Genomic DNA, 18,811 nt, shown 5'->3' on the forward strand with positions numbered 1-18,811 from the left:
TTTGTATATCTGTGGGGAAATGTCTATGCAAGTCCTTTGCCTAGTTTTTTAATTGGGTTGTTTTTTGTTGTTGAATTATAGGAGTTCTTTATGTATTCTAGATAATTTCTTATCAAATATATGATTTGCAAATGCTTTCTCTGAGTTTTCTTTTTACTATCTTGATAGTGTCCTTTTATGCACAAAAGTAAATTTTTTCAAATTTATTTTAAAATTTATTTTTATTGACAATAATTGTAAATAGTCATGGGATATTCATAGTGATGTTTTGATACATATAATGTATATTGATCAGCTCAGTGTCCTTTCCCCACTGAATGGTCTTGGTACCCTTGTTGAAAACCTTTTAACCATATACGCAAGGATTTATTTCTAGGCTGTTTACTCTATTCCATTGGTCTATATGTCTAAACTTATGCTAGTGCCATACTGTTTTGATTACTGTGTCTTTATAGTAAGTTTTGCAATTAGGGAATGTGAGTCTTCTATCTTTGTTCTTCTTTTCAGGATTCTTTTTTTTATTTGGGGGTCTCTTAAAATTCCATATGAATTTTAGGGTGGTCTTTTTTATTTCTGCAAAAAGCATCCCTGGGGTTTTGGTGATGGTGTTCAGTCTGCATATGGTTTTGGGTAGTATTGTCATCTTAACAATATTAAATCTTCTAATCCATGAACACAAGATGTTTTTCCTTTTATGTATGTCTTCTTTAGTTTCTTTCAGCAATGTTTGTAAGGAATAAATTATTTTTAATTTTAATCCTCTATTTCTTTAATTATTAGTGGCAAGAATGAAACATTATTTGATATTAATATAATGGAATAGGCATATTTTTACTTTCTCTGATTTTTCCCCTGATATCTTGTGGATCTTGGTGATATAATTTTTCTTGTTTATTTTATCTTATTCTTATGATTTAAGGTTGTGTATATGAAGGTATAAGGTTACCGATGTTCCTATGGTCTTCTTATCAGAAGTCTCAAAATTATTTCTTTAATTCTATAACTAAAGAAATTAAAGACTTTTTACCAGTGCTTTTTCTTCCTGATCATTATTTTATTTAAAACTACTGGCTTTAAAATATTTTTAAATTTGAGAGTTATTTTATAGTGTTTTTCTTTGTAAGTTTTATCATAAAAAGAACATAGACATTATTCTTCTGAAAACTATACTAGAAATGTGATAGATGTCTCCTCTGGCCACTTTCCCTAGTCTTGGTCTTGTTACTGAGCCCTACTTTATCAAGTCTATATTTTCAGATAAAGTTATAATTTATTTCCATCAATTTATTCTAAATTCTGATAGTCTAAATATTCCATTTTTATGAATAAAACCAGAGCCCTGTATTTAGATGGATTTTATTTTGCAATATTTATTGTATTTTCAGTTCAAATGTGCTCACTTTTGTGCTAGGCACTCTGAAATTATAAATCTGTGTTTAGCACTGTCAGTAAGCTTTCAATCATAGGGAAATGAGGCATGCACAAAAAATAATGAGAAAGCAGTATAATTATGATCATTAGTCACCAAAATAAGTGACTGAGTTAATAATCATTGTTAGAGTAATAATTGTGGCTGTAAGAAATCACAGATACTTTAATGAAAAATTTTCATCTTGGGGGTCAACCTTGATGAATGGGGGGATAATTAAAAAACATATATGATCTCATGCTAGGTAGGAAAAAAACAAGGAGCAAATGCTTATAAATGGGATAAGTATGTATTCTGGGAATGGTATACAGAGACAACTTGATTCTAATATATAATTTATATTGGAAATAATGTTGGTACTTTTATATACACAGTTCAGTCTCATGTTTCTCAAACACTCATAATTTTGTATTTAACTTCAAGGCACTGTGTAGACTAAGACTTTTGAGTGGGGTACAGGCAGAGGAAAGTTATTTTAGTAACTTAATCTGGCAGCACCGAACCATCATAAATTATCACTATTAGATTGTCACCTTTAACCATATTAGTTCAAACTGGATATTTAGAAAGTATAGAAACTTTATTGTGAATATTTAGTTTGTTAGGATGAACATAGGTGTATATGGCTGGGAAGATGGTGTGCAGTAACACCACAGAATACTGTTTTCACTTCTTATGTTTGGACAAATTTATTGATGAGATTCTCATTCCTATAGTGTAAAAGAAAATATTTACAGTTAGCTCAGATTTGAAAATCTGTACAGTGGTGAACCTTGTGGCTATCCTCTGAGAAATAGATGGACTTTTTATTTTTTCTTACAGGCATACTGGTTTGGGCCTGCTTGATTTTTTAAGGATGTTTTATGGTAGACTTAGAATGTTAATATTTAGGTAAAAGAATATGTTTTACAATTTTACTGAAGACATTAGCTGTGTGAACACAAAGCAAAATAACTTTGAACATTTCTATATTAGCTCTTTATCAGAGAGTAAAAGTCTACTTTATTTGGAAAATTTTACTTAGGTATGAGACTGTTACCCTATATCTCAGGCTAAGTGAAAATATAATAAAATAGCTGCCTTGATAGGAAGAAAACAAAGTTCCTACTTCAAAAGGAATAATGCATGAATCATGAAAGAAAAATGGGAGATCACTGGAAATATTTAGCTTTTCAAAGTTTTTGGAACATCTGCCTTAAATGCTTTTGGAATACAGTAAAGGCCAGGAAAAATAAACAGTTGAAAGTTTCTTGGACTTATCCTCTTACATCATTAGTAATGGGAATAAAGCATCTCAAATTTGGGTACTTACATAAAAACATGTCTTTTAAATGGTAGTCAAATATAAACTAGTAGGATTTTTTAATGCTGCTTACGTATTTTCAATTACTTTGAACACAAAGATTCAGTCTTTTTACTTATTATATGTAAGATTTTTGAACATCCTTAAAACATCAAATTCCTTCATGAGATACAAAGTTAATATTAAACCAATAGTTATATTCCTTTAGACATTGTTGAGAGATTATAAGTGTGTATACATTTGAGTTTATATGTTGTATTGATAGAGGTTAAATGTATGACCCTATCGGCAATCTTTTTAAGCAAATGAAACTGTTAGGATGCTTTCCCAGGCTGATTGGATTGCCCTCCAAGCGTATCTCTTCAACGCGGTCCCGAATGTAACTGGTGTCATTAGCCTTGCAGAATGTATCATCTGTAATTGAAGTTATGCTGTTAAACTGAAAAATAAGAGGAAAAAAATTGTTCAGGAATCTGAAATCAACCTTTCATATGCTTTTGATAGGATCCCACAGAATATTTTATCTAAAAAGTGATTTTTAATATCATACATACTGTGTATCCTTATGCAATCTGAGCCGCCTTTTATAAATCTACAGTATTATTTTGGAAGAACAGACTACTTGCTGGTACTTAAAGTAATATCCATAATTAGTAATAACACAAAGTTCTGAAATATAAATAGGCTTATACTAGGTGGAGAAAGTATCCTATTCTAGACTGTTAACTCAGAATGGGCACTGTGTCCTTAAATAGTCCAAGGAGTAAAACAAACAAATAGGAATTCTTGTGATGCCAAGAGACCAATTTTAGTTTATTTTCATTCCCTCTTCACCTGTGTATTACTTCAAGTTGATGTACTATAAAGCCAGCTGGAAGTCTCCAAAAGCTAATGTTTACCGCTCTTTGGAGAAAGAAACAGAAATCGGGGGTCTTAGTGTCCCCTCACTTCAAATCCATGTGTCAGATTAACTAGGAGATACCAAGTGTACACCTGGAGTCAAATCTGACTCCAGAGCGGACTTCACACCTAGAGTTCTGGTTCACTCATGCTGCTCTGGACAGAACCTGGGCTTCTGGGCAGGAGAGTTCATTTGGTGAAATATGAAAGCTTTTAATAAGCATTTAGCTATCACACTACTATAGTGATCTAACCAAAATTTGCATGTGAATAAGTGAGGTTTCCAATGAATCATAAGATTTTGACCCATAGGAAATTAAAGTCAGATACTGTGAAAGGAACCATCATACCTGAAGATGAATTACACGAAGACTTTCTGGTAAATTAAGAGGCACAGATTCTAGGGCATTGTGGTCCAAGTAGAGGAAGGAGAGGTTGTTCAATTTCTGTAACAAAAATTTTGTTTGAGTGTTATCGAGGTGTGTGCATTCCTTCACAGGATTCAAGCAGTCTCTGTGTGTGTGTGTGTGTTTAGTGAGTGGTCCTTTACATTCATCTCATCTCTGAATACCCAACCCTGATACCAACATCTGGGGCCCTTTGAATTAGTCATGGGAGCAGCTGATGCGGGTCACTCCCTCCATGGGATTGAATTTGGATCTTGGTGCTACCCTAATCTCTCCTGTACCTCTGAAGCTTCTCATCTCAGCTCCACCAATTTCTAGAAAAGTGGCACAAGGTAGTTACTCCTAAGAGGTGTGTGTGCCTAGCTAGATGTTTCCTGAAGCAATTTATTAAACACTTAGCTTGATACGGTTTTTTTCCTAAGGGCTTTGTGTTGGACTACTCTTAATGACCAGTAACCTATTATTGTATGTGATTGTATACTATGACTTCAGGATGTAGTTTCCCTTGACATTACTCTTTTTTGTTTTTCTCTCAGAAACAGAGTCTCACTCTGTTGCCCAGGCTATAGTGCAGTGGCACCATCATAGGTCACTGTAACTCCAAACTCCTGGGCTCAAGAAATCCTCCCACCTCAGCCTCCTGAGTAGTTAGGATTACAGGCACGTGCTACCATGCCCTACCAATTTTTTTTATTATTTCTTTTTGTAGAGACTGGGGTCTCTCTATGTTGCCTAGACTGGTCTTGAACCCATGGCCTCCAGTGATCCTCCCACCTCAGCCTCCCAAAGTGCTGGGGTTACAGCCTGGCCTTACATTACCCTTTTACCTTACCTTTGATATTCATCCTTTTTAAATTTTTTAAATAATTTTTATATAAGTTTCATTTTATTTTTTTAGAGACAGAGTTTTGCTCTGTCACCCACACTGGAATAGAGTGGCATAATCATAGCTTACTAAGTAGCTAGAACTACAGGTATATGCCATCATACCTGGCCAATTTTTTAAATTTTTTATAGAGATGGGGTTTCGCTATTGCTTAGGCTGGTCTTGAACTTGTGGCTTCAAATGATCCTCCTGCCTCAGCCTCCCAAAGCACTGGGATTACAGGCATGAGTCACCACGCCTGTCCTAACCCTTTACACCACATGGGCACCCAGCTCATATCTTCCCAGTGGGCCTAATTTTCATTTTACATGATTAGAGTAACCTAATTTTACCAGTACCGTTAAGCAAAACTACAAAGTAGCCAAGTTTATCATTTTTATACCAACTTGTCATGAATCCCTTATGTAATACATATGTAAAACCCAAAATATTCAGACTTTCTGTTTGTGAAATATTGATCATCTCTTATAAGTCTTTAACATGTCAGTTATTCAAAGACCAACTCAAATTAGTATTTTCAAAGAAGTGAGCATGCTTTTAGAAAGTACCCTAAAAGTCTCTTAATTTCTGAATCCCTTACCAGAAACATCAGAGGAACTCTGATGTAACTTTAAAACATCCCTTAAAGCTGAAAAAAGATACCGTAAATGTAAACAAAAAGAAAAGGAAAGAAAAATGGAATATTTTTACATTTTCTAACAAACTATACATTTGTGGACAGATTATACATTTGTGAGATTATCGTAAACTTTATGATAATGAATTTTTGGTAGTTTTAGGACCCTCTATTAGGAGTTATCTTTAGAAGCAACAAACCTTGCCTTTTGTATAAGATTACGTCTATTGCCAGCAGTGGCATGATCATCTCATCCTTTTTATCCAGGCTTACCTTCCAGGACTAGGAATGATATCTCAGAGCTATGGAAATCCTGGGCTGAGGTGATTACTTCTGTAGATCATGCATTTTGAGATAACCTGGCTACATAAATCAAAGTAAAATACCTTTCTGTTTTCCTGCACAATATTTTCTTGAATTACTAAATTAAAAATATATTTAATTCTCATGTATAGAATTTTGTGTTAGGTACCATCATGGAATTCAAAGGAAAGTCTCCCTCTAGAATTTTACAGTCCAATATTTTTAAATATTAGAAGTCAAATTCAGTATTTACTTTTGGAACTTTTTCTGACCTTTGTAAATTGCTGATATTATGAGGAAAAAAAAATCATAGAGAAAGTCTCATATTGAGTTTTTGTAGACAGTAAATGCCATGAGGGGGCCACCCGTGTCTGTCTAAATAAATATTTGCGCTGCGTTAACAGGTAAAAAAATGGGAAACAATATAATCCCATCAAACAATATAAAGGTTATGTATTTTGAGTGAGACATAGGGATAAACTAGGCTGAATGAGCCTAATAGGATGGCTATTTATTATGTAAATAATATCTTCATTTATCAAATCAAAATAGTTTAAAATGTAATCAAAACGGAGTTCTAGACCACAGTTTCTCTTTTATCTATCATATTATCACCAATACTATGTTTAGTTTTACTATAAAATACTTACTTTGAATGCATTTGCTTTGATTCCTCTGCTCTTGATTTTGTTATGTTTTGCATTAAATAAAGTGAGCTTGGGAGGAAGAACTGGAAGTTTTAGTAGTTGATTTTCAGCAAGTGAAAGTTCTTCTAACAGAGTAAGTTTTGAAAAAGTACCATCTTCTATGTCTTCTATCAGATTTCCCGTAAAATCAAGTCTTCTTAAGTTAGCTTGAGGGAAAAATATACAAAAAATATCAAGTTAAATTCTCATTATGTGACTGAAGAAAAACATTTGTTTAACAGATCACTCAAACATCTTTTAATTTTATTGCCTAGTGCAGTGTCTACAATTAGTAGCTCAGTGAAATTTTGTTGATTGAACACTAAGCATCTCTTTATGCCTGACACTGAGGCCGTTTCTAACTGAAGTCCTAGAACCTCAGGTTTGAAAGGGATCTTAAAGTTAGTGGAGTCTTTCCATCCTTCTCTGTTTGAGTTCCTCAGGATGCTCAGGCAGTTTGAAAGAAATTTTTGTTGCAAATTATAGAAAATAGTCATTACATTTGGTTGAATGGAATCATGTATTATTTTTGGATTTTTTGCTGGCATGTTGGATTGCAATTGTGGGTTTGTTGTCTTAATTTTAATCTCTCTATGCCTTAATGCTTACCAACAAAGACAAAAAAGTTCCCTGATTTCTTAGAATGATACATACTGAGAAATAGAAAAATTCAGTGTGTGTGTGTGTGTGTGTGTGTGTGTATAACTTTTGTCTGAGATGATTAGGAAATGCAGTTGCTTCTCATTCACAGTAGTCATGTTCTATAAAATCACCACAAACACTAAATTAGTGAATACTGAACCATCATTCCTAGGGGAAATATGGGATTAGGTTCCTGCGAGCCTCTGATGACACATTTTCATCAACCAATTAGTATATAACCTTGTTTTATGTGTTTTTGTTTAAAGATACCTTATTTAATATATATATTGTTGATTCATTACATTGCACTGTAACTCATGCCTGAACAAAGCTTATCTAACGTGTTTTCTCTGTAAGGCGTGTAACACCCTTCTTGCCCTTAGGAACAATAGACAGCACTTTAATACTATGTTTGGGGTAATTTTAAACAGTGAAATCATAAACAAAAAGCATAAAAATGTGAAAAACGTGGCACATATAGTATGAGAGCTGAAACCAGAAGACAGAGTGTCACCTTATTGCTGAAACCAGAAGACAGAGTGTCACCTTATTGCTGAAACCAGAAGACAGAGTGTCACCTTATTTCACCTCAACTGGGAACATGTATGTCCATTAACTCAAAATTTTTGCCACTCTTCTCATGTCTGTGAATGACTGTGAAAGCATCACATGTACTGATTTTTGGGTTACATATAAATTTCAGCAAGTAGGTTAATTCACAAATACTGAATCCACAAATAATGAGGCTCAACTATATTTCAGTCTACAGTTGGGAGCTACCAGTGGCAGCATGAATCCAGTTATGGCTAATCTCATAAATGTGTAGTGGGCCAGTGTGCATTTCTTTGTGTAATTTTCTTCAAAAACACTTGAGAACACAGGAGTCTAGAAAACTGACAAGAAATTAGTGATCCAGGACCAGGGTTTGGTACTACAAAAATGGGGGATTCTGGTGTGCCCATGGCAACACCCTAGTTGGGTTAAGGTTTGATAGAAGTCCAAGATTGCTAATGACTTGGGAAGGAATTAAATGCCACTGTTCTCAACACTATTTCCATATTAGCATCATCCAAGGAGTTTGGTTGTTTTTAATGATATTGGCTGGGCCTTAACCAAGACCTGAATTAGAACCTCTGGGAAGTAGGACCTGGTGTCAGTATTTTAAAAATACTTCCCTAGATATTTTTAATATGCAGCCAGACTTAAGAGCCATAAGTTAAAGTAAGAAAAAGCAGTTTCTGTGCTTTAATAGTGACAGTAAAAAATAAAACTTTGTTGTTGGACGAGTATCCCAGTAATATTGGTGCTGCTCACTGTTTGAAGAAAATGATCTTGAAGTATTGGGGCTGAGAAGATGTAGTTGCCTATATATGAGACAGGTTGTCAACATAGACACTGAAGTCACTAATAAAGATCACAGAATATGTCTGAATGGAAAGGAAATTCACCAGCAAACTGATGGATTTTTATTAAGTATGGTAGATACTTATATACTCCAACAGTGACAACCCTCGATGTGGTAGGCCACAACAATGTGGAAACTTGTGTTTATATGAGTTAAATACTAGCATGAGTTCATACTGATGTCTTATTTAACTTACGTATGTCTGCAAAATCTTTGGCAGTCAGCTTTTTAATTTTGTTGAATCGTGCATAAAGATAGGCTGATTCCTTTGGCAAGGGTGGTACAGCATCAATGTCAACTTCTTCACAGTATACAGAGCCACTTAAACAAACACACAACAGGCACGTGGGCATTTCTAAATTGGGAAACAATGTCAAAAAAATATAAACAGTAGTTTGAAAATATTTGGCCTCTAGTGGTAAAATTATTGCTATCATGAATGCTATTACTAATTTGAAGAGATATTTTACAGAATCATAGGTGATAGCAGGAAAGATATTCAGTCTTGATAACTTGTGACCTACATTGTGCTTGATAATTCACCAGAATATTGTCTGAGAGTCTGTAATCCACACTCTTTTTATTCTGTTTATTGATGATCACTTGACTGCTGAATTGACAACTATATTTCCTCATTTGAATACCAAAAAAATTCATAAAGCAGGAATTAAGGTAAACAAAAACTTGATTTATCATGTTTGATGCGTGAGAAACATATTTCAGATTGGTGACAGTAGCTAATGTCTTTAGAAACCACTAGTTAAATGAGCAAGCCATTAACTTGAAAATTAGAGTTATCATAGGCACTGTTAGGATCCCATAACACCCCCAAGTCATTCATTACATTTACTTGTCAAGCTTCTTTCCTTTAACCTGGAATAGTTCCTTAGTCTTTGTTTTTCATATCTTTCACTTTTTTTTTTTTTTGAAAAGTACAGGGCTTTTGTTTTCCTCTTTAATTTTCTTTTTATTTTTAAAATTTTCTTTCATTTACTTTTTTTGTTTTTTTTTAGAGACAGGGTCTTGCTTTGTTGCCCAGGCTGATCATAAACTCCTGGCCTTAAGTGATCCTGCCATCTTAGCCTCCCAAGTAGCTGGGATTACAGGCATGAGCCATCCCTCCTGGCTTAATTTTATTTTTCAGGGCATTTATTTTGCAGAATGTCTTTCAGTTGGCTGAGGGATCCCTCATTTTTGTCAGGAATACCATGGAAATGATGATGTATCCTCAGTGCCCTGTGTCAGGAGGCATACCATATCTGCTGTCCCATTCATGACAGTGTCTTTGGTCACTTGGTTCAAGTGGTGTCACTGTGTAAAGTTACTGTTTTACACCTTGTAATTAATGTGTCCAGTTACTCTACATCCTTGCCAACATTTGGTATGGTCAGTCTTTTTAATTAGCTATTCAAGTAGGGTATGTTGTGGTATCTCATTGTGTTTTAATTTGCATTTCTCTAATGACTAACAATGTTAGCATCTTTTTATGTGCTTATTTGCCATCCACATATGTTCTTTGGTAAAGTGTCTATTCATATCTCTTGCCTATTTTTAATTGAGGCTTTATATTATTATTGAATTATTATAAGAGTATAAGAGTATATATTCTACATATAAATCTTTTGTCAGGTTTATGTTTTACCCCAGTCTTTGACTTGTCTTTTATTTTATTTTTATTTATTTATTTTTTTAGAGACAAGATCTCACTCTGTCATCTAGGCTAGAATGCATTGGCATAATCATACCTCACTACAGCCTCAAATTCCTGGGCTAAAACAATTCTCCTTCCTCAGCCTCCTAAGTAGCTAGGACTACACGCACTCGTCACCGCGTCTCGCTAATTTTTTATTTTTATTTATTGTTTTGGTAGAGACAGGGTCTTGCTATGCTGCCAGGCTGGTTTGGAACTCCTGGGCTCAAGTGATCCCCCTGCCTCAGCTTCTTAGAGTGCTGAGATTACAGGTGTAATCTTATCAGTGTCTTTTGAAGAGCAAACATTTTAAATTTTAATGAAGAACAGTTGATTCCTTTATAGTTCATGCTTTTTGTGTTATATTTAAGAAGTGTTTGCCAACCACTAAGATTTTATCTTTTGTTTTCTTCTAGAAGTTGTATAGTTTAAGCTCTTTACTTGTAGGTATGGGGTACATTTTGAGGTAATTTTTATATATGTCAGGAGGGTTCAAGATTCTTTTTTTAATTTTCCTATGGTTGTCTGATTCTTTTAGCACCATTTTTGGAAAAGATTATTCTTTCCCCATTGAATTGTGTTGTCACATTTTCAAAAATCAATTGTCAATATTGTGTAAGCCTATTTCTGGAATGTTATTCTATTCATCTATTTTTTTTTATTTTTATGCTAATACTGCAATGTCTTGATTCCTGTACCTTTATAGTAAATCTTGGTAGTATAAATCCTCCAACTTTGTTCTTCTTCAGTGGTGTTTTGACTATACTAGGTCCTTTACATTTTCCTATAAATTTTAGAATCAGCTTCTTAATTTAAAAAAAACCTGTTAGGATTTTGATTGTGTTTGTGTTGAATCTATAAATAAATTTGGGGAACATTGACATCTTAATGGTATTGAGGTTTACACAGCTGAATGCAATCAATATAGTTCTCCTTAGGTTTAGGTCTTTTTCAATTTTTCTCACCAGTATTGTCTAGATTTCAGTTTATAGGTTTTATATATCTTTTATACATTTATACCTTTTTATTTCATATATTTTGATGGAGTATTAAAAAAAATTTAAATGTCCTTATTATTCTTTAAGAACTGCCTTATATTATGGCATTATAAGATGTCCCAAACCAATCTTGTATTTTCCCTGCCCGAACTCTGAAATCAGCTATCTCTTCAAGAAGCACTGGTTTCTTTTAGTGGAAAATGGTGTTAGAAACCAAGATCTGGGTCCGAGGTATGCTCAGTGTTACTGGATCTCATTGTTTCTAGGCTCTTTCAGCAGAGAGAGCTAGGAGATATTAAGTGTGTGTATATTTGTCTCTTTTTCCATATATAGTATACAACATGTATATGTATATCAACATATACAATATATACACATACACCACTTGCTCATATGTCTACATAAACATACCATATGCATACATACACATACACTCAGAGTGATAAACACATCTATATTTTGATATCTCTTTATATATACAAACCATGCGTTAATACTAATATCATCCATTCCAGTCCAACTCCATAGTGGTTTTTTTTTTTTTTTTTTTGAGACAGGATCTTGCTCTGCTGTCTAGACTAGAGTGCAGTGGCATCGTCATAGCTCACTGTAACCTCAAACTCTTGAGCTCAAGCAATCCTCCTGCCTCAACCTCCTAAGTAGCTAAGACTATGGGCACGAGCCACCACACCCAGCTTATTTTTCTATTTTTTGTAGAGATGGGGTCTTGCTATGTTGCTCAGGCTGGTCTTGAACTCCTGGCCTCAAGAGATCCTTCCACCTGGCCTCCCAAAGCGCTGGAAATTCAGGCATGAACCACTAAGCTGGCCCTACAATGTTCTTTCTAACCTTATACCTTTCCATATTTGTAATGCTCTTCTCTGACAGTGAGAAGCCTAGCTCTCATTATTTACAGTATATTTACTTTACTCAGTTCTAGAACACACATTAAGTAGTTTCAATATTGCTAACTCATAACACTGTGGAAAACAAACCCGATCACTGGAATTTAGTATTAGTTTATAGTTCTTTTTGTCTTTAGCCTGAAGGTATATAGTCATGTTTAGGCCAGGCACGGTGGCTCATGGCTACAATCCTAGCACTCTGGGAGGCCTAGGCAAGAGGATCTCTTGAGTTCAGGAGTTCAAGACCAGCCTGAGTCCTGAGCAAGATCGAGATCCCCATGTATACTAAAAATAGAAAAAATTAGTCAGGCATGGTGGTACACACCTGTAGTCCCAGCTACTCGGGAGGCTGAGGCAGGAGGATTGCTTGAGCCCAGGAGTTTGAGGATGCTGTGAGCTAGGCTGATGCCACAGCACTCTAGCCCAGGCAACAGAGTGAGACTCTGTCTTAAAACAAAATAAAACAAAACAAAAACTGTGCTTAAGGCTTACTTGAATTAGATTTTTTTCCTTGTTTAGAGTGTTATTTATTTGGAATACAATTGAGTTTTTATTTTTCTGTTTATATTCCAACTTTGGTTCTTTTTACCTTGTCCTTGTTGGTTTTATTTATATATCAGTAAGTTTATATTTATTTACATGGCCTGTATAAAACATAGTATTGTTCTAGAAACCAAATCTACACAAAAAATATATGCTCGGAGAAGTGACACTCCCTCTCTCACAATTCTTCTTTGGCCCATGTTTTTTTCCATAGAAATGTGCATTTTCTTATATCCCTTTCTTTCTTATATGAAAGGCAGCATATTATAGATAACTCTTCACTTTGCAGTTTGCTTTTTTCACACAATGTGTTCTGGAAATTACTCTATGTTAGTTCTCAGAGATCTTCCTCATTCATTTTTACATCTGCATTGTAAAATACATTCTCTTGTGTGGATGTACCATTGTTTATTCAGTCACTTTTCAGTGTTTGGACAATAGATTATTTATGATATTTTGCAATTGCAAACAGTGCTTCAATGATTTTATGTTTGTGTTTTCTTATTTTAGAGGTGTATCTTCAGGATAAATTTCTTGAAGTTGATGACTATGTTGAAAAGTAAATGCATGTTTGGTTTTGTTAGATATTGCCAGATTCCTATACAAATGTATTGTACTGATTTGTATTCCTCCTAGCAGTGTATGAAAGTATCTTATCCCACAGCCTTGCTAATGGAATATATTAACATACAGTTATACTTTCATTTTGTCAGTCAGGTTAAAAATGGTATCTCAATATAATTTTAATTTACATTACTCTGTGTGTGAGATTGAACATCTTTTTGAGTCAAATCACTTTGTGAATTGTCTGTTCATATCTTTTGCCCATTTTTCCAATGAAATTTTGGTCAATTTATTTTCCTCGATTTTTAAGAATTTTTTATAAATAAGAGCTATTAGCTCTTTAGTTATGTTATCAATTTGTTCTTTATCTAGTTATATTATTTATCTGTAATACATGTTGCAAATATTTTCCCCAGTTTTCAGTTGTCTTTTAAATATGCATTCATGAGGTCAAATTTATTATTCTTTCTGTTATTGTCTCTGGATTTTGAGGCACCCTACATCCAGATTATTTTCTAGTACTTGTATAGTTTTATCTTATACGTTTAGATTCCTGGTCTATTTGGAATTTGTTTTCCTGTGTAAGATATGGATCTAATTGTATCTCTTTTCACATAGCTACCCAGTTCTCCCAGTAGTTTTTTAAAAACACCATTTTTCCCTTCAGTAATTTGAGTGGTGCCTTTATTGTACACTAAATTTTCATATGTATTTGTGTTTCTGGACTTTCTATTCTATTGCACTGGTCTTTCTGTCTATTCATATACCAGTATCCCACTTTTTAAGTATAGAGGCTTTAGAGTATGTTTTAACGTGTAGTATGTCTAGTTCCTGCATTGTTCAGTGTTTCCCCTATTTGTATATGTTTGTCCATATGAATTTTGGAGTCAATTTTTTTAGCTTTATAAAAAATTTATTGGTAATTTTAGTGGGATTGTCTAAAATTCATAAATTTGGAGAGCATTGACATTTTGATGATATTTAGTTATCCTATCCAAGAACAAGGGATGTCTTTCCATTTGTTGAAGTCTATTTTTGCTGTAATACTTATCACATTTTTAAAGATCATTTTAATTTTATTGTAGCAATATATAGAAATCTGTGATTTTTCCCCCTATTTTCACATGAAATAATTTTCTGTGATAGAGCAAGAATAAACCAAATACACAGGAGCTATTAAGTAGGACTTGTAGTTTGTTCTTTCATGATAAGTTTTCTATTGTTTTAATTGAAATGTACATGATAGTTTTGTATGTTTATAGGCATTTCTCTTCTGTGAGTTTCTTGAAGGCAAGAATTATATTTTATTTATCTTGATGCTGTACATTATATTTGACAAATCAGTGTTTCAGTATTTCTTGCATTGATTATATATGGAAAGAAACTCATACTTTGTGGAGGCTAACTGTGGTCTAAGCTTTGGTTGTTCTTGAATGTTTTTGTTCCACATTTCTCACTTGTAATGTGGAATGACAAATGATATGAACTCCCAATATACCTGTTTGACTTTATTGCTGTAAATAAAATTCCACTGTTTGTATTTACTATATCTTGAGGCAATTTTTGATTATTACAAAGAATAAAGTTCCATTGTAGCTATTTTTAAGAGAGACTTTTTGAAAAATGATTAAATGATAGAGTCTTCATACTTACCATCATTTTCTTTTTGGGGGGGTAATGGTGTTATACTCTCATCTTTTTGTAATTGAAGACTTTTCTTATCAGGTATTATCATAGTTTCTTTTTCCTATTAGAAAAATAAAAGTTTGTTATCTGGTGTGATGAAGTCTAAGTGACTATACAACCTAGGGATCACAGATGACACTTACCTTCTCATAGTTACAATTAATGGCATTTATTTGTGCTCCATTAGGATTTTATACATAATTCCATTTCATCATTCATCAAATTATAGTGTAAATATTTGTTCAGTTTATTTTCATTCTAGAGACCATAAGCACCTTCAGTGAAAGAACCAGGTCTTTTTTATTTTTATATCTCCAATGGCTGAACTCAGTGCTAAGTAAATGTTGAACATATTGAAATTCCAAATGAGAGCTAGAAGAGAATTCCCTGAATTGGAGTGAAAGTTTTTCTGAGGTGAAACTATTCCTCATGATTCTTGTCTAAACTGAGTTCCTTGTTCAGATTCTGCCATTTTGAGCAGGATTAGAGCTCCAGCCATGTGACTAGAGCTCCAACTGTGTGAAGTACTGATTAAGGTCTTTTGATCTCTTCCAGGGATGACCTTTTAATTACCTGTATGCCTCCATTAAGCCCTGACTCTTGGAACTCTTATTTCAGCTTACCCACCCTGCTCAGACCACCAGTATAGGCCATTAAGTCTGAGGGACTTGAGGTCGATATCGTTAACTCTCTCTCTTTTCTGTTCTCATAGAATACATTTTCTCCTATTAGATTACAGAGTATTATGTGATAGCCTATTCTTTCTACCCTTTGTAAGCATGTTCCACTTCAGTCTCAGTCTTAACTCCTGACCCTGCCCTTCACCTTCATTCTCTCATCTGTGTGCTGGTTGAACATCCTCCCTCCACTCTGCATTTATACATCAAGTCTTGTTGAATTCTACTCCATTCCACAAACATCTTAGTTCCTGCATTTGTATTGAGATAGAAAAACTTCTAAAGCTCTGTAAAGAGAAGAAGCAGAGAGTAAATAATCTCTAAATTTATTACTTTTTAGGGAACAGGAAACTTTGAAAGTGTTTTTGATAGATTTAAATCATCCAAGTGTGCCAACAGCTTATGTTATGATAAGCTGCTTTTTTTTTTAAAACTTGAAGCTATGACTAGCCTATCTCTTTTGTCTTAATAACGGGCAAAAATAATGTTACCATATTAACTAACTCCATTGAAAGAAACTGTGGTATTAACATTTGCTCATTGTGTACCCCCTAAAAAAGAGGAGAAAGTAGCATTTATAACTGGTCAATCTTAAAATTTTTACCATTTAATTTATAGTGGAAAAGAACTTTTGACACAACCAGTATTTTTATATGTTTGGCTGCATTTCTCGTTTTCCATTATTTGTATATGTGTGTTTGTGTGTGACACATACAGTAAGTAACAGATACTTATGTGCTCTATTAACTTTTCCCTTACTCAGCATTCATTTGTGTGTGCCAAGAAAACCATAAGTAATTACTTTGCCCATAAAGGTGGGGTATGAATGATGTGGTATAAAAGTCATCCCTGCAGAGTATTAACTCAATTACAGTTACAGTTACTTAGTACAAATTGATAGAGGGTATAAACTGTTAAAATTGATTTAAAAAGCTCCATATTAAATAATTTTTCATTTTTTGGTACTATTTGTAATTGGCATATATAAATTATTGTGAAATGCTATAGTTAGCAAAACACCTCTTCTGTTTATTTCCTTAAACCATTTTTCTCTAAAACAATAAATTTTAACCTGATAATTCATCTTTATTTCTCGTAATACACATTTCTCCTAATTTATTTTTGAAGCAATATAATATACATATATAGGACATTGTGTAACATTACTTAACATATAAATTGCAACTGGTCAGGCCATCATCTTAAAATCTAATTTTCCCTAAATTTTATTTTTTTGGTTACTGAAGATACTGTTTGGTTACTGCAGGTACTGTTTATGAATTTGAGAGGCATGCATACTCTGAAAATATAATATCAGGGACAATTATTATGAATTACTCTGAATCATTTAAAGTGCTTTTCCTTTCCCCTTACCTTATCAGACACATTCAGGAAAAACAAAAACATGCATTTAAATGGGCACTATTTTAGAAGCTGAATTTAGAGTAAAAATAAAGTACCTTAATATTTTTTCCATCCAGGTATTTATCCTCATAATCTTGGCTAAATATACTTTCTTCAAAATTATCTGTTCCATAGTCATAGATAATGCGTGGGTCCTGCTGAGTTGGTGGTGCTGGCTTTGTCAGAGGCACAAATAGTAACAGGAGAAGTGTAGACTGCAGAGTCTTCATTTTAGCAAAAATCAAGGTGACTGGAAGTTAATAAACTAGTGGCCTGCTGACTGTGGGACAAAACTCTCTTTTTCCCTGGAAATAAAAATGCAGACCATCGAAGCAATATTTAAAAGCTTAGAGGACGTTTTGGCAGGGTGTACGCAGTAGGGGCCAGAGAACAAGTATTTAACCCTTAGTGATCTTTAATTAGATGCTAACAGTTTTTATATATCAGTGAACATTCTGAAAAATAGTTTCAGAAAATAGTTTTGTATCTTCTCTATCAAAAATCCAAGAAATGTTGATAATTTTTCGTAATAATTATGTGCCTTGAAAAGAGGTACAGATATGCAATTGAAATTTGCTTAGGATACCTGTAGTATAAATAGTTAAAATGAAGACCCAAGATCCTGTCTTATGTAAGTTAAAAATATCATATTTCAGCTTTGCTACTTTGTAAAAACTCTTGATTTGTATTGGTATGAACAGAAACAAGTTCTAAAAAAGTTTAAAAGCTTAAACCTTAAATTTAACATTATGAAAAATAGTCATTAACACTTACCTTTAGGTGCTACAGAATATAGGAAAAGTCCTATGTCTTTAATTTTCTTGGTTTTGTAATTTTAATTACAAATTTTTCACTCTTCTTAGTTAATGGTATTGTTTTTTAAATTTAAACTATGAAAATTGAAAAAATAATATTGCAGACTAGAGGAAATACAGAACTTTAATCAAGGAACTTTGGGGAATGTAATGGAAAGAATTCTTTTAGGCTTATCAGTGGATTTTATCTGGTAGATGCACATTTCAGACTTTTTCTTAAGTAACTTCAAACAGAATCACTCAGAGTTGCTGATGCTGCATTATAGATGCCAATTTCTCAAAACTCCAGTGGTTGAAAATGAAGAATAAAATGCATCTGTGACTTTTGCAGCACCCCATTCTTGCCTACATGGATATTAAAGTTATACAATAATACACATAAATACTTGTTAATAGTTGTTTGAGGTAACTGAAACTTAAACAAATTAGAGATGGCCTTTACGTTTATTAAGACTATTAGATGAGTTATACTTTAGCAAACAATATTTAAAATAATATGTGAAAAACAAGCCTACCGTGGTAGCAGTTTTGAAGTTTTTTGTGGTTTTCCTCAATAGATGTTCATGCCTGTGCATTAGCCCCAAGTGGGAGGGTGAATGAGGAAAGCTGTGGATTGATTTCAAACTGCTGAATAAAATTTCAGGGCCCAACCGCTTTAAGAGCAGTTTCCATGTGGTAGAGATTTCTGCCAACATTCTTTCTCTAGGGTGAAATGCAGTGTGTTGTACTAGAGAACTGTGCCTAAGATATTTGTAACTGTTGCACTCAGTCTGTTTTCACTAATTGAGTGTAAACTTGCGTCATTTTATTATTGTGTAATAAACACTAATGTTTTCACAAAGATTAGTTTATGAAAATGATATAGTTATAAAATCATGTTTCTCATTTTGGTAATTTCCCAGGAGATAAGATATCTGCTATTTGAATGAAATAGAACACTAAAAAAAGCATA

General features: G+C 33.5%; 2 protein-coding genes across 3 annotated transcripts in view; one reads left to right on the forward strand and one right to left on the reverse strand.

Moving 5' to 3' along the window:
- LOC123646337 (centromere protein P) overlaps nucleotides 1–18,811 on the forward strand; it is a 239,244-nt gene that overhangs the window by 63,751 nt on the left and 156,682 nt on the right. The gene's annotated exons all lie outside the window — the stretch shown is intronic.
- Nucleotides 1,343–18,575, reverse strand: OGN (osteoglycin). Its single transcript, XM_045563161.1, has 7 exons — nucleotides 18,375–18,575; nucleotides 17,101–17,349; nucleotides 14,931–15,024; nucleotides 8,774–8,932; nucleotides 6,495–6,697; nucleotides 3,983–4,078; nucleotides 1,343–3,171 (listed from the first exon to the last, which is right to left on the reverse strand). Exons 2-7 carry the CDS (start codon nucleotides 17,272–17,274, stop codon nucleotides 3,001–3,003), a joined length of 897 nt encoding a protein of 298 aa, XP_045419117.1. The 5' UTR covers nucleotides 17,275–17,349; nucleotides 18,375–18,575; the 3' UTR covers nucleotides 1,343–3,000.

The sequence above is a fragment of the Lemur catta genome, chromosome 10 (genome assembly GCF_020740605.2).
Source record: "Lemur catta isolate mLemCat1 chromosome 10, mLemCat1.pri, whole genome shotgun sequence".
Classification (NCBI taxonomy): domain Eukaryota; kingdom Metazoa; phylum Chordata; class Mammalia; order Primates; family Lemuridae; genus Lemur; species Lemur catta.

What these genes read in the sequence shown, in the direction of transcription:
- OGN (XM_045563161.1), bottom strand. Translation starts at nt 17,274, where the DNA reads ATGAAGACTCTGCAGTCTACACTTCTCCTGTTACTATTTGTGCCTCTG. An exon ending in TCAAAGCAAATGCATTCAAA is followed by an intron (nt 4,079 to 6,494) that starts GTAAGTATTTTA and finishes TTTTTGTTACAG; the next exon opens with AAATTGAACAACCTCTCCTT. An exon ending in TTCGTGTAATTCATCTTCAG is followed by an intron (nt 3,172 to 3,982) that starts GTATGATGGTTC and finishes CTTATTTTTCAG; the next exon opens with TTTAACAGCATAACTTCAAT.